The 16,699-nt window shown below is 43.7% G+C and overlaps 1 protein-coding gene across 3 annotated transcripts in view; it reads right to left on the bottom strand.

Annotated features, from left to right (window-relative positions):
- Positions 1–16,699, bottom strand: part of Fhod3 (formin homology 2 domain containing 3) — a 415,945-nt gene that overhangs the window by 228,029 nt on the left and 171,217 nt on the right. For all 3 annotated transcript variants that reach the window (XM_051163630.1, XM_051163629.1, XM_051163631.1), the window contains exons 4-5: positions 14,055–14,122; positions 8,567–8,672 (exon numbers count right to left, since the gene is read on the bottom strand). In XM_051163630.1, the coding sequence (XP_051019587.1) occupies positions 8,567–8,672; positions 14,055–14,122 (174 nt within the window). The remainder of the gene's footprint in view (positions 1–8,566; positions 8,673–14,054; positions 14,123–16,699) is intronic.

Below are 16,699 nucleotides of genomic sequence, written 5' to 3'. Positions count from 1 at the left end.
GATAGATAGATAGATGGATATAGATAGATAGATATAGATATCCTGATTGTTTTGTGGTTCTTCTTGCTATAGGTAGTTTATTGTATGTATGTATAATAATATAAATTTATATATAAAAATGTTTAATAAAAACATAGGGAAAAAAGAAATATGTTTATTTAAAATAATGTGCTTAGATAACTAGTTTATATGACTTTCTATTTGATGAGTTAGATAAGATTATTACATTTTAATTAATACACAATTTTATTATATATATGACTAGAATATACATAAGTATTAAGACTTAAGATGATCAATTGTGCCAATTTTTGTAGTCTGAGTAAACCATTTGTGGGAGAAAAAGAAACAATTGTGCAAAGATCTAAGAGATGTCACAATACCTTGTCTGTGGGTGTCCCAGGGCCACATTTGTAAGCTTACACCCTTCCAGGAACATGCCTGACAATGAACGTAAAGACACATCCACTTTCATCAAAGCATGGGGTATGGATAGAGCCCCTGTTTGGCCTTTACATGATAGTTGTAACTCAAAATATTCAATTTTCACAACTGACTTAGTAAAACAAACAACCAAAAAAAAAAAAAAAAAAGCCATAAAAGCTACTTGCGTTTTTAAGAAAAACATCTGCATCATTACAGATTTATGTGGCTGTCTTTTATCATTTTATAGGCAGTTTTTAAAGTTTTAATTTATTGTTATTGTATGTTATGGGTGTTTTGCTTGCGTGTGTGTCTGTGTACCATATGTGTGCAGTGCCTATGGAGGCTGGAAGAGGGTGTTGAATCCACTAGAACTGGAATAACAGACAGTTGTGAGCCACCATGTGGGTGCCGGGAATCGAAGCCCTGCCCCCTGGAAAAGCAGCCAGTGTCCTTCCGTCAGATCCACCTCTCCAGCCTTGTAGCTATCGCTTTAGATGTGCCTGTCTTGGGACAGTTTTATGCTATGGGCCTCACTCTAATTTTAGATAGGACTTAATCAACAAGGAGGGCCTGCATGGGAGGTACAAGATTTAATACTGAGATCAAAGTCTGTTATCCAATTCAGGTTCAGCCAACGCAGCAAGTCTCCATCTAGAACCTTCTGTTTGACACACCCTAGTCCCTCGCGGTGGCTCTTGCTGTGGCTCTCCTTCCTTCCCGCCTGTCTCCCACGCTGCACTATCCTCACCGTAAGCTACTGTTGTTTTTGAGTGACAGCTCTCCACCCTTACAGATCCATGGCATGCCTTGGCGGGGGAAGAGGCACACCTGAGTGCTGATCTTTGAACAGTTTGAAAATTGCCAGAGGAAAAAAATATTCAACTTTTACTTGAGAATCAAGTACAAGAAGCAGTGATGACATCACGACCTCTGGGACAGGGCCAGGCTCTTCTACTTCAGACCATGACATCATCGGTTACAGGTTTCAAACGTAAAAGCATGTGGGGCAAAGAAGCAGCAAAAGAAAGCAGAATAGCTCAGGGCAACACGTTATGAGTGGCAGATCGTAGAGAAGCCAGAGCCACATGCCTGGGGTACAGAGAGCAGCTGCTTTCTACTCTCAACTGTGGCTATGCAGCATTGGGTGTCCAATGCTGGGCTTGGACTCAGTGTCTAATACCAATTTATCAATGTTCACAATTTTTTTGTTTTGAGACATGGTTTCTCTGTGTAGTCTTGGATGTTCTGGACTCACTTTGTAGACCAGGCTGGCCTCAAACTCCCAGAAATCCACCTGTCTCTGCCTCCCTGAGTGCTGGGATTAAAAGTATACGTCACCATGCTGGACTTCACAATTAAGTTTTTAAAGTTTACACATACTAGGTGAAGTAGAAATGTGCTGCAAGCCCTACTTGGCTCCACAGGCTGCCAGTTTGGGCTAGCTGGCCCAATTCCCTGTTGGGAAGAGTCTCCAACCACCACCCAGCAAGAATAGTGACATCAAACCAGGAGGAACTCCATCCTGGACAGTGGCCTCAGTTCACATGGGGCTGGTGGCACCACAGGATACAAAGTACAATGATGTCATCCATATCAGGTCAAGGATGCAGTCCCCTAATCTTCTAGTCTCCAAAGCATAGACCAGGCACACAAATCCTACTGAGCAACAATAGTGCCCAGCCCAGCAGAGTGGTCAGGATGGGGGCAAGAGAGGAGGGGGCCCACTGGTCCGCAAGAAAATCACAATCTGAGGCCTCACCTTGGCTCAGAAACTAAGCAGCAATGGCCATCTGTTTCCATTTCTTCATGGACACTTTGGTGCCCTACCCCTCTGACACTGAAACCCCACTTTCCATTTGCCTTCTCTGACCTAAGACACAAACTTGGGTATCTCTCTGGGCTAGAGAGCTTTTGTGAGGATGCCAATGCCTCTCCATGTGGCTACCACTTCCACCATCCATCGTCTCTCCAAGCTCAGGACTCCTGCCTCTGCCACAGAAGATGCTCACACCTGGCCACACCCTGATTCTCCAATAGAACTCCCTCAATGGCATGGCACTTAAAGTTTTCTTTTTCCTATAGTGGAATCTAGTTAAGGCTAGCTCCAGTTTTTTAAAAAAAAAAAAAAAAAAAGGCAAGCACGAACTGTGGTTTTCTTTTAAATTCAAAAAAATTTAACACAAATAACGGGTTATATCATGGCATCTTCATGTGTGTCACTGTACTTTGCTCATACTTGTCACCCCTACTGCCCTTCCCCAGCTCTTCTCCCTCCTGGGCTACTCCACCCATCACCCACCCCACGCCCCAGCCCGTCTCCTCCCTCAGGCCAAACAGTTCCCGTTGTGTCATCACATACACATCAAGATTCCGCCTAAGAAAGAAAACATGCAATCGGTGTCTTTCTCACCTGTTACTTTATTTCTTTCCCTTACCTCCTCTTAGAACTCTTCCTCTCCCAATCTCCCTTCCGTTCCATGTTATAGACATAAATATGTATGTACACATGTATGTACTCACACACACTCACACACACATGGGTATAGACATAGATGAGATATATATATATGCTATGTGCGAGAAAAAGCACATGACATTTGTCTGTCTGTGTCTGTCTTACTCCCAATAACAGAGCAAGCTTCTATTCCATCAACTCTACTACAAATGACTCTATTGTGTATATAAACCACATTTCTAAAATTCAGTCATTGAATGCTGGACTTTTAAATGTCAAATCTCTACATTTTGAAATGTTGACAGTATTTACATTAAAAATGCTATGGGGTGGTAAAAAAATCTATATTTTTTTAATAATTAAAGAACTGAGCTACATGAGTTTTATAACATAGTTCTGATGATAACATATTTGCTTCCAGCAAAATGATCAAATCAAATTTCTTTACATGAGCCAGGTGTGATACTGCAGACCTTTGATCCCAGCACTCATGAAACAAAGCCAGATGGACCTCTGTGAGTGTGTGGTCAGCCTGATGTGCGCAGTAAGTTCCAGACCAGCCAGAGCCACATAGTGTGACCGTGCCTCAGGAAAAAAAATTCTGTGTGTGAAAGCTGCCAATCAAACAAGGCTTCTTCTCTTGGGGTTCTGCCAAAATGTACAGCTGGCCTTATGGCATTCACACATCTTTCTCTTTTTCCTCTAAAGTCTCTTATGTATGTGCAGTTTCTAAACATGGAGTACAGCATCTAAAGTGTGCTGGGCATTTGCTGTAGGGCAGGGTTCAATCTTGGTTCCACCATCTCAGCCTCGGGGCCTGATGTGGCACGTGTCCCATAGCAAAGGCTTGGTAATGTCTGTGGAAAGTTTAAGTTCCCAGGAATACACCACTCTGGGTCCTCCTTCCATAAGCATAATTGTAAGGGATAAAATTCCACGGCACATTTAGATTAAATACTGGTTATTCTAAAAAAAAAAAAACTGTAGATCATTAGCTATAACCATCCAAGAATAATAATTCAGATAAATATTATTCCTCCATGTTGTGCAGCTAAGACCTCCTCCCAGGAGCTTGCTCACATTTGTGGAGAGCGCTTGGCTGCCCTGTAACCCAAATTTGTCTTTACCTCTCAGCCAACAGACACTCAATGGAATGTAACAAAAAACAAAAAGCCCTCAGACATGGACTAGAGACATGCTCAATGGTTAATGGCACTGGCTGCTCTTCCAGAGGACCCAGGATCGATTCCCAACACCTACATGGTGGTTTACAATCATCTATAACTCCAGTTTCAGGAGATTCAACCCTCTCTTCTGGACGCTGGAACACATGTGGCACACAGACATACATGTAGGCAAAACACATAAAATGAAGCTTTTACATACACACACACACGCAAACACACACACACACACACACACACACACATACACCACTGCTGCCCACTACCACCACCTCCTTTTCCTCCTCCTCCTCCTCCTCCTCCTCCTCCTCCTCCTCCTCCTCCTCCTCCTCCTCCTCCTCCTCCACAGGGTAACAGGGCTTAGTAGAAAATGATGACATCAAATTTCTTCATAAATAATTAGAGTGTTGTAAAATCAGATCCAGACAAGTGCTGACTTCTCCCCGGCTGTTCCTTCAGGCAGGCACAGCAAGTTGAGCTCTTAAGTGACCCCAGAGGTAACCTCACAGTGCCTAGGCTGCCTCAGAGCCACCTCACCATCTGGAGTGCTGTTTCCTAAATGTTTCTTGGCCGGTTTTGAAGCCCCTTCCTATGTAGCCCACCACCTTCAACCACCCTTGTATCAGTGTCCCACAGCTGAAGTCACCATGCATAAGGCCTGATCTCTCCAGGGACAATGATGGGCATCAGAGCCTGCTGAAATGACCACAGACAGCCTGCCCTGCCCTCTCGGTTACTGCTGTCACTGCTGTGATGAAAACACCTGACAAAAGCAACCTAGGGAAGGAAGGGTTTATTGTGGCTCACGGGTCCATTGTAGCAGGGACAGTGTGATGGCAACCATGTCTCCAGGGATGACAGTAGGAATGTGAGGCACCTGGACACATGGTACCCAGTCAGGAAGCAGAAAGAAATGCTAGCGGCCAGCCTGCTTCTTTCTTTGTATTTCATCTAGAACCGCAGCCCATAGGAAAGTGACACCCACACTCAGAGTTGGGTTTCCCTCCTCACGTAAATCGCCAAAGGCATATCTCCTATGTGATTCTAAACCCATTCATGCCCTCAGTGAAGATTAACCTACAGGCCGACTTCTTTTATTTCGTCTGTTCCTTCCCCCCGGAAACTACAATGGCGGTGCTTGACCACAGGTCCCACTCCTGCTGCTGCTGGGCAGTCCCCCTGGGGTACTCTGAGTGTTCCTATGTGTCTTGCTTTGCTCCTGCCAGAAAGCAACAATCCCCAATAGCATCACTATAAAACTTTTGCAGGCCTCTTTCTCTTCATCTCCATCTGTTCCTCCTCCATTCCAATCCCAGTGTAATATGGTCCAAATGTGGCAAATAGAAACAATTTGAAGGTTATTCTTGACTGTGAATGTCTGGTGACTGCTGGCAACTGACTGACTGTAACATTGAAAAAAAAAGAAGTGTTCACAAGAACTTTGTTAAATACATAGAGGAGTGACTCAACACGTGGGTTAGGAAAAATGGTAGTTTCCTTGTATAAAAACAAAAAAGTCACACTCCAAGAAATATGTAATTTTTATGCCCCCAGAAGGTACTTTTCTTGGCACAGGTTGCTGCCAGATACAGCACAGTGCTCTGCTGGGTGAGCACAGTGGCCTGGTTGTCTCCTGAGGCTCCATGGGCACAGGGCAGGCAAAAGAAGATGCTCCTCTCTGTGGAAAGCAGGATGCTGGGAAGTGACTTGAGTGGTGTGAGCAACCACTCACCTTCCAGGGACTGCATGGCAAGCCTTCTTAGTCTCCAATAAATGGACACTATTGGAGAGTAAGCTGTGAAGGTATTACACCTCCTCACATTGTACAAGCACTGCCTGACGACATTTTCTAAGACAAAGGGGGCGGTGCTTTCCAGGCTGTCTCTGGGTCATGAGTGGGCCTTCTTGCACGTAAACATTTTTCAAAGTGCTCTTTGCAGCTTTCCGGTTCAGAACAGAACACTGCAAATTAACAAAGCACCTCAAGCTCCAGGATAAACATTCGGTGTGGCGGAGAGTCTAAATGGAGCTCCTGATGTCACCAGCATCTACACCTGCTGGAGAGCACAACCACAGACCTCCACACTGGGGTCTGTGCAACTATGAGCTCCACTTGGACTACGTGCAAAGATTCTGCGGGCAACATCAAGGCTAGCCATGGCACAGCACTCACCGCTGCTTCCTGGGGGCAGGGTCTACCCAGTCACACCTAAATCCCTCTCTGCGGTCATATCTAAGACCCCTCAGGCCCAAAGTCAGACTTTCTATCCAGCCCCTCCTCTGTTTAATCCAAGTAGCTAGCCACCCACTTTTTCTGCCTCCTTTACAGCTACAGGTAATCATGGCGATTCATTTATAACTGGCAAGTCGGATAAAAATTCTTATTCTTTTCCATAAGTTGACCTTACTACAGCTGGAAGCCATGTTCTTCACCCATACTTGGATGCAGATGGAGATAGATGTTTACTCACCAGAGAATCACACATGTTAATGACTGAATTATGAGGGACAAACATCACTCATTCACACTGATTCAAATCTAAAGCAAGCCCAAGAAAAGATGGAAGGTGACAGAAGCAGCCAACCTGCCAACTCACAGATGCAGTCATCATGAACACACCACAGAACAAAGAGAGAGGGCAGGGCAGGAACCCTGTCCTACACACATGGTATTTATCAAAGCAAACCCAAACAATAAACACCAACTTGAAAATGTATTTGGTGATCCCAGGGGGTTTTCCCTTGTGCCTTCTGTTGTGTGGTTTTTCTTTTTCTTTTTCTTTTTTTAAAATATATTTTATTAATTTATTAGTATTATATTTCAATTGTTATCCCATCCCTTGTATCCTCCCATTCCTCCCTCCCTCCCATTTTCCCCTTACTCCCCTCCCCTATGACTGTGACTGAGGAGGACCTCCTCCCCCTGTATATGCTCATAGGGTATCAAATCTCTTCTTGGTAGCCTGCTATCCTTCCTCTGAGTGCCACCAGGTTTCCCCATCCTACAAGAAGAACATTATGACGGGCGGATCTGGGCCCAGGGGTCCTGCTCAAACTACGGCACCAGCCAAGGACAATACATGCAGTGAAGTTCGAACCCCTACTCAGATCTAGCCAATGGACAGGACATTCTCCACAGTTGAGTGGAGAGTGGGGTCTGCCTTTCACATGAACTCTGGTGACCCATATTTGTTGTGTGGTTTTTCAGCAGCACCAGGCTGGGAGGGAAAGCTTGACTAGCTAGATGACAACACAGGACATAAGGAAGTATTCCCAGGCCAAGTGGCCCAGCGCCCACCCCAGTCAACTCTAACTACGGGCATCTGATATTAAACCACGCATCTTCTGTATTTTCCCTTCACCTAAGGGAAAAGTATAAGATGTTTGTAGGGGTTTTTTTTCCCGTGAGCGTCAACATGCAGTTTCTGGGGTCACAGTTATTCACTCTGAAGAGACAGGAGAACCCAGAACCATCCTTGCCTGGGTCAGTGTAGTCTCTGCTTGGCCACACCCAGAAAAAGTGACATCCTTAGGCACAAGCACTGACTGCTTTGAGTCTCAATTATTTTTAACTATAACATGGAGATAATATTGACTTATATGAAATGTCTTCTTTCGTAGTTCAAAACAATCATTTCTGCCCACCTGCAGACAGGTTTTGGGTTTTTTTTTTTTTTTTTTTTTTTTTTAAATAGGACAAAACACAATTATTTATCAGAGGCACCCAAATCACCACCACCAAAAGAGACCTTTAGCTCTAAATAGCACAAGGAGTCTCCTTCAAAGCTTCCCTTGCACTAATTTTCACATTAAATTATAAGGCAGCAATTAGAATTGTTCCTTACAAGATCCCAGGCCCACCTGAGACCTACTAATCAGAAACAGAAAGCCATGCGAGGGATATGCTGTTTGATACGAGTCCCACAAGTTTAAAAATCATATATATATACACACACACATATACTATACTATATATACACACGTATATACTAATATATATATATATATTCTAGCAGATTTTAGTTTTTGGTAGTTTTAAGCTAAAATGAAGGGTCTACCTGAATCCAAGTAGTCTATGCCCCCTTATCAAATAAAGGGGCTTATTTTAAAAGTGAGCCTCCTGTTCTTTGTGCTTAGCAACCTAGAAGAACGGAGCCAGCTCTGCTCCCAGCTAACTAGGAGCCCACAGACTGATGAGCTGCCACAAGGGCCCTTCATCTATTACCCCAGATCTCTTGCAAAGCTCCTGGCCTGTGAGCTCTGGAGGGAGACCTTGACCTCCACACACCTGTGAGATCCAGAGGGAGACCTTGACCCCCACACACCTGTGAACTCCACAGAGCGACCTTGGCTTCCGCACAAGACACCTGTGAGCTCTGGAGAGCGTCCTTGGCCTCCGCATACCTGTGAGGTCTGGAGAGCGACCTTGGCCTCAGCACATCACACCTGTGAGCTCTGAGGGAGACCTTGGCCTCCACACAGAGGGGTTCCCATGACTCACCCCTCAGGATGTAGTTCTGATAGTTCTGATCGGCCTCAGCTCCCACCTTGATTAAACACGTCAGACCTTCAGCCATGACAAATTCGTGCACCAAATCCTTGTCATCCTGGCAGGAAGGAAAGAAAGAAATGAAATGAAAAAAAATTTTAAAGCGTTCAAATAGGTTCCTTCTACCTTATATCCAAGCTGCACTGTTCACACTCTGCAGGAAATAAAATGATCAGAGGCTCTGCTCTATTCAAATAGAGCATTTAACACTTTAAAATTTTTTCAATTTAAATTTTTTCAGACAATATATTTTGGTCATGTTTTCCCCTCCCCCAACTCCTCCCAGATCCTCCTCAGTTCTGGTCTTTTGTTTTAAATTTTATTTTTGTGTGTATGTGTGGGGTTTTTGTTTTTGTTTTTTGTTTTTTGTTTTTGAGAGGGGAGAGGGAAGGAGGGTGGGAGGGAGAGAGGGAATATGTGCATGAATGGGGATCTAACTCTTGCCAAAGGAAGTTTACAAGTCTTCACACTGTCATTTGCCAAAGACCAATTATTACCTTCTGGGCAATCTAATAAAGATGATGCGAACAAATCCCTTGACTGTCTGGAAGCTTTGCAGTGCTCTGCTTTTCATTCTTTAAGATGCCCAGGCCCCACAGCCCCACGGGACCAAATGTGCTGGCCTTGTGAAAGGCATCCAGTGACCATGCAACCTGGCCAAAAAAAAAAAAGCAAAGCACACCCCTGTCCCAACAGATAGCCTAGGGATGGCAGTTTCAACAAGAGGTTTATGAATGCTCTCTGCCAACCAAAAGAATCCTCTTGCCTTGCCTGGCTGGCAGCACAGGGAAGAAGCTGAGTACAGAAGCAGATGTTAACCTGCTGCAGCTGGCCTTCGAAGCAGCTGCCTTGGTCAGCAGGAGGCAGGACATAGAAAGAAACTTGAGACTGTAAGGTAGTGGCTGTCAAAGGGAGATGGGGCAACAGACCCTTGGAAGCTCATTAAAGAATCCCACAGGGACTAATTGTACTAATTGCCTCGCCATACTGGTGACTGAGGAAGAGGGAACAGCAGTGAGCAGAGCTCTGGGGCTGTGAGCATCAAAGCTCCCTTCCTTCCAGGTAAGTTGGAAATTCTAAGAGGGACCCATCTCGCTTTCATGTTAAGACCATCTGGGGAGCTTTAAATGGATAAAGACTCAGGACTCTATGCAGAAGCACCAGATTAGAATTGCTGACCTGAGACCCAGGCTGCTCTACTCAATACCCAAGAAAGCAGTATCACATACAACTCTCTTTACAGATAGTGTGAGGGTCAAGAGGGCAGGAAACAGAGAAACAAAACACACTTGGCAAGGACCACTGAACGTTGTCTGGCCAGCCCTCAACCTGGGCAGTTGCTGTAAAGCCAAATTCTGGGGAGCCCTGTGAAACAGATGTCTCCATTGCTGCTTCCTTCCACTGAGATGGGGACATTCCCCAGATTAGACAGCACCTTGTCCCCAATGCAGGAAGGATACAGTGGGAACGTCCATATTGGTTACAACAAACAACAGAGCAGAAACTTCACAAAGAAACTCCAGCAAAAGGGATGCAGAAAGCCAAGGGAGAGACAGAGGACTGACAGCAATAGCAACCATGGTTTATCACTAACAGGGAAAATAGATGACCTGGCACAAGTCTCCCATCTTGACATGCAATCAGCCACTTTATTAGATGATATTTTTCAATTATATGGATGGGAGTTTTGAGTTAAATGTGAGCAGACACAGCACAGGTCCCTGGGAAGTGATGTAGCGAGGCAGGGTCAGCGCCAGCTAGTGGGTAGCGGGGAGCAAGGCTGAGCATAATGAAAGACAGCTGTGTGAATTCAGACTTTGAGATAATCATGGCTGGGGAAGAAAGAGAAAATGGGACAGTATCGTGAGACGTTGGAAAATTACTTTACACTGGTAGGTATAAAGGAAATAAAAAAATACTTCGCTCTCCCCTCGTCCCCCAGCACCGCCCCCAGTCCCCTTTTTCAGCAGTGTATGTGAAAGCTGGACATGCAGATGAGCTCATGTCTAGTCAGGGGGGTTTTCTAAGCATGTAACAAATGTTTATTGCTTTAACTAAAACTAGATTCACACATGACTTCATGGTGAAAAAGTGTGAACAAGCTCTCAAGAAACCACTCAAGCTAATCACTAATATTAATATACCAGAGAACTGGGTCTCTGGCAAAGGCTCTTGGAAAAAAGCTCTGGACAGGCGAGACGGCATTCACGGGAGTTACTCAGACCCTTCACTAAGATACATGGACCCATGTAGATAAGACACCGAGGAAAGAGATACATGTGGATGATAAATGTGGAGAAAGTTTTCCAAATTGGCAATGTCCTAGATTTCTAAATACATATTCTGAAATACATAGGCACTAACACAGGATTCTTAAGACACTGGCTTCAAACTATCATGAAATTAGAATGTCCTCATCAGCTGATTAGGGTTTACTGCCATATTCCAGAATTTTCTGTAAGAGCTATTCATTGACTTGTGATTTTCTTTAAAAACTAATCTTTTCACACTTATTGTGTGGTGTGTATGTGTGTGTGTGTGTGTGTGTGTGTGTATACACATATGTTGGAGCACATGACACTACGCGCAGGTGGAGATGGGTGACAGTTGTGGGAGCTGGTCCTCCCATTCTTATTGTGTGGGGTCTTTGGGGTCTAATTCAGGGTTAGGAGCTTGGCAGCAAGTGGTCTTACCCCCTGAGCCATCAACTGTGTTTTCCATTTTTGACTTGGGTGTTGTTGTTATTGCTAATGCCTATTAACTAAAAAAGACCTAACTCAATCAATATGACCAATGACTTTATTTTTTAAGCTCTTAAACTAAAAGAACCTCCACACCTAGAAAACAAAAGAGATGATGAAGATGCATACCCCAAAATATGGAAGGCACCAAGCTAAGCCTTACCCAGCATGCTCCCTGTCAGATACTGATCATGGCTGCTCTTGATTATAGTTTCATATGTGTGAGCGTGATCTTCAAATCAGACTCCCAGCTCCTGAGAGCAAGCACCTTCCTTCATGTTTGCCTACACAGCACTAGCCTAGCTGTTCAAAAAACCCTTTCAGAAGTCAACAGGAGAAACTTAAGGGACACATACCAAGGGGTAGACTGGTTCAAAGACAACAGAACAAGTCTGAACAAGTTTATTCAGTTTTCTTCCTAACTTTCCAATCTAGGAAAATCTAACTGTATATAAAACAAATAGTCCCATGAACACAGGTGTGAGTGAACTCACAGCAGTCTTGTTTTACCCATAATTCTGTCTTCTCCTGCTACATAACCTGAAGCAATTCTCAGGCGGCACATCAGTTTATTTCTGGGCAGTTTCCAACTAGAGAAACTTTGTAAAAATTGGTATCCATAAGAAATATTTTAAGGTAAAGAAAATTATCAAACATCTGGTCAGTGTCCAAATTTCAAACATTTTTCATCACTATTTATTCAGGATGTCTTGGTTAGTTATTGGCAATTTGACACAACTAAGTTTTACTTGGGAACCTCACTCAAGAAATAACCCAGATCAGATTGACCTGTGGCCATGTCTGTAAGAGATGGTCTTGATTGATGATTCATATAGGCAGGACCAGCCCACTGTGGGTAGCACCATCCTTAGGCAGCTATGCCTCAGATATACAAGAAAGAAAGATGAACATGAGCCAGGGATCAAGCTAGTAAACAGAATTCCTCCATGGTTCCTCCATCTAGTCTCCTGCCTGAAGTTCCTTCAACAATGGACAGTGACCTGGAAGTGTAAGCTGAAATAAACCTTTTCCTTGCCTAAGTTGCTTTCTGTCAGAGTGTTTTGTCACAGCCACAGAGCTCAAACCATGACAAGACCCAATTAAGATCCATATACAACAATTCATTTATATGAGCTTAATACTCAGAAACATCTATTAACTAGCAATGGAAGATAATGCCCTACCCTCATTAACTTACATGTTAACGAAAGTCAATCTGCCTTTAAAGTAGCCCACAGTCTGCATTTGGCAAATCATTTCCCTAAAGTGCCACTAAACATGTGCCTCTGCCTTCAATTATTTGTAGTTGGATTCATGTCTGAACCTAATGTTTGTTTGTTGGTTTGACCACATCATACTTTATATTTCCATCAGGAGGTGCCTAATGTCTGGTGGTACACAGTTTCTGTCATGTTAGCAACTTTTGTTGCACTATTAACTCATTAATGGATTCACTAGGGGCCACAAAACAATGGCTTTCTATTGTTCCTTATTACCTACAAAGGCTTTTGTTTTCTTAAAGGAGATGTCTTTTTACCTTAGAGTTCAATAGGAAAAGATGAATATGAGATTCTAAAAGTTTGCCCTTTTCCAAGCAGCCAGCCAGCAAGCATCCACTGCCTGTTCACTGTGAGTGTTTGGTATCCTTGTGAATGTGTCCATCTGTCCAGAGTTCCTCGGTGTGTCTGGGTCCATACAGTGATCACCCAGACTGATGTGCGTCATTCCGTCTCTGGACAACACTGAATAAACCTTCAGCTCACTTCTGAGAGCTTTGGAAGAATATCTTAGTGTTATCCGATAGCTCCCGGCTTTCCATGTGACAAGGAGATACAGGTTTATTATAATGTGACAGAGACACCATGCCCACAGCAACAGACTTGGGTGTGGGAGAAAAAGGGGCATAATCTTTAGAAATTCCCACCAGGAAAGGGATCCCATCCTGGAAAGAAATGACTGCATGACCGAACAAGTTTAAAGACGAATGTAAGAATGTGTGGGAGACTTAAATTTTTTGCCCCACCTTTTTTGCCTAGTCCCTCTTAGCAGGGAGAGGGGGTAGGAGGGGGAATGAGGGTGGGGATCAGGTAGGGGAAAGTGTGGGAGGGAGATGAGAGGGCTGGGAGAGAGGTGGGAAACCGATGGTAGGGGGCGTCTCTGGGACAAGCTGGAGACCCAAGACAGGGTAGGCTCTTAAGAGTATATGGGGGTGCCTCTATCTGAGACTCCTAGCATGGAGACTAAAGTGGCCACCTCCTATAGCCAGGCAGGGCTTTCAGTGGAGGGAGAGGGACACCAACCCAACCACAAAACCTTCGACCCAAAATTTACCCTGCCTACAAGGTGTGCCGGGATAAAGATGGAACAGAGATTGAGGGAATGTCCAACCGATGCCTAGCCCAACCTGAGACCCACCACATGGGGGTCACACCTCAGATGTAGCAATCATCCAGATCACCCTAGAGCCCTATTTCTGCCTGTTGAGCACTGAAATTCCTGGCAGGCCATCCTGCCCACCCAGCATTTACCTGGTTCTAGCCTCTGCCCAGCAAGCTCACTTGGCCATCTCCTCAGCCCCCTGACCTAGCTTACAATGTCTTCTCAACACACTTTTCTATTTTAATAAACACAGATATAAGTTTGCATATATCTAATTCTCCAGCAAGACAAAGGTGAGACTGTAGTATTTTGCTTTTTACCTGAAATATCTGCTTCAGCGAGAACAGGGCCCTTCTTAGATCACGGCCGTTGGAGTTGTACAGTTTCTCTGAAATAAAGAATACAACAATAAATTTAGTTGGCTCAATGAATAGGGCACACAGAAGAAGTTATGAAGGACGGCACCTTCCAGAAGGTAAGACTACAGTGCACCCTCTCAGGTCACCTCAGCAGGGTGAAGAGTGACCCATACACTGGCCTGGTCTGTTACAGCACCAGGGAGAGGCTCTCTCACCCCATCTTCCTCCTCAGTACAAGTGTATCTAGTGTTTAGCAGACTGCTTTCTGGTTTGTAGATACGCCCACTCAGTGGCCAACTACACCAAGAAAACCAGTGCCACCCAAATACAATGGATTCAAGGAAATAGTCTATGTTGAATTGGAAATTTGTGTGACAACGTAGAACATACGATCACTTAGAAATCAGGAATTTGTGTGATAGAGTAGAATGTTAAGTCTCTCAGTGTGTGACCTCTTAAACTGTGGTTTGCAACCCCTCCTGGAGTCAGGTAACAAAAGATGAGGTTAACCCTTACACACACATACACACATGCACGTACACACATACACACACACACGCCAACAGTAAAAGGTTTCTGAGTGTACAATGACTAAAATTTGATTCACAATCAAACAGGTAATACATTCTAAAATGGGTCTGGCATCATTCGCCTCTGCTGTGTCACGTGAGTTTACTGCAGCCAGGATTCTAAACACATAGCATGTGCTGTTTGCATTGTGCATGGTGTGACGTCACACAACACCAGCAAAGGGCCCTTGGAAATGCTTCACATCAGATTTGAGAAAATTGTGTGTTATGAATGCCAATGTTCTTAGTGTAACATTTCTGCTTTTAGAGAAATACAACGATTTAATTGGTAATTAGAGCCATAGCCATAAGCAGGGTGCACCTGCTTTGCATGTTAACCCTGAAAGGGGCAGGCTGCAAGAGAGACTTGGAAACCATGGGGCTAGTAAGCTGCAGCATTTGCATCGAGGTAGCAACTTAGTTTATTCAATTCCTATAATAAAGGGCTATACAGGGATACAGTTTCTTGAATGAACTCCAGTAACTGATGTCTTTTAAGGAAGTATCTAGTCATAAAAATTGCTATAATCTTATGTACTATTTCTGGCTGCCCTTTTATTGACTACCAACCTCTCTTAGTTTTGAGACTGATAATATCTGTCTAATTGCCTTTTGACTTATTGACCTGGGTAGAGTCCTAGCAATCATGTCCGTCTTTTCAAAAGTCAGCTGTAAGTTTCATTGGCTTTCCAACTCTTTCTGTTTATTTTGAGTTTCACTTGCTCTGGGTTTTTCTTTCCTAGTTTCTAGTTCCTTTAAAAAATTATTGTCTGTTGTTAAATAGCTAACTGGGACTTTTCTTTTTGCTGTACTAGGGATTGAGCCAGGGCCTCCAGCAAGCTAGGCAAGCGCTCCAGCACTAAGCTATGTCTCAGCCCATTTTCTGTAGTCTTTTTTTTTTTTTTAAACAGGGTTTCTCTGTGTAGCCTTGGCTGATCTGGACTTGCTGTGTAAACTAGGCTGGTCTTGAACTCACAAAGATCCGCCTGCCTCTGCCTCCCAGAGTTCTTGGATTACAAGTGTCCACTGCCACACCCATATCTTTTTGTAGTTTTTTAAAGTAGGACCTTCACTAGTTAATTTGATGTGTTTATTTTTGAAAATCATCAATGAGTCCCTAATTTCTTCTAAGCAAAGCTGTAGTTGTTTCCTACACATTGGCATGTTTATATTTATTCAAATGTGTTAATGGTGAATATTTCATTAAATTCATATGTGAAGAGGCTAAAAAGATGGTTCAGTGGTTAAGATAACACACTGCTCTTCCACTAGACCCAAGTTCAGTTCCCACGACTCATTTTAGTTGACTCGCAACAACCTGTAACTCCAGCTCCAGGCATTTGAACTACAGATACAGCCATGTACACACACGCTTAAAAATATGAAATAAATCTTTAAAAATCCAAGTGGAAATAACCTAATCCTAGTGATCCTTTTGACTTATGGCTTATTAGAAATATCACTAATTTGTAAATATCCAGGATTTTCCAGATAACTCTTGAATTCTCTGTAGGCAGAAAACATGATTTTATGGTACCAGTTCTTTCAGATTTATTAAGGTGCACTTTATGGCCTGAGACACCTTGGTAAACCACTCATTATTGAAAAGGGCATGCATTCTGTCATAATTAGGAGTACTAGCTTATAACTATCTACTTGGTCAAGTTAAGTGATAATGTTGATCAACTCATGCACACTTACAGAGAGAGATGGGGTCTCACTCTGTAGCCCCGGCTGGGCTGAACTCACAGTGTAGACCAAGCTGGCTTCAAATTCATACATAGCCATCTGCCTCTTGGTCCCAAGTGGCACGATAAAAGCCATGTGCTACCATGCCTGGCCTCTGTGTGTTCTTACTGATTTTCCATTTACTTGTTGTATAGACCGATACTGAGAGGATGCTGAGGTATCCAGCTAGCAGGCTGGATTTGTGCATCTCTGCTTCAGCTCCATGAACTTTTGCAGTAGCTGCTTTCTAGTTCTGTGGTTAGTATGTGCACTCTTGGGGATGTTATGACTTCTTGCCTCACTGACCTT

The sequence above is a fragment of the Acomys russatus genome, chromosome 20 (assembly GCF_903995435.1).
Source record: "Acomys russatus chromosome 20, mAcoRus1.1, whole genome shotgun sequence".
NCBI classification, from domain to species: Eukaryota; Metazoa; Chordata; class Mammalia; order Rodentia; family Muridae; genus Acomys; species Acomys russatus.
The sequence above is the reverse complement of the archived record's forward strand: the minus strand, read 5'-3'. Positions and strand labels throughout refer to the sequence as shown.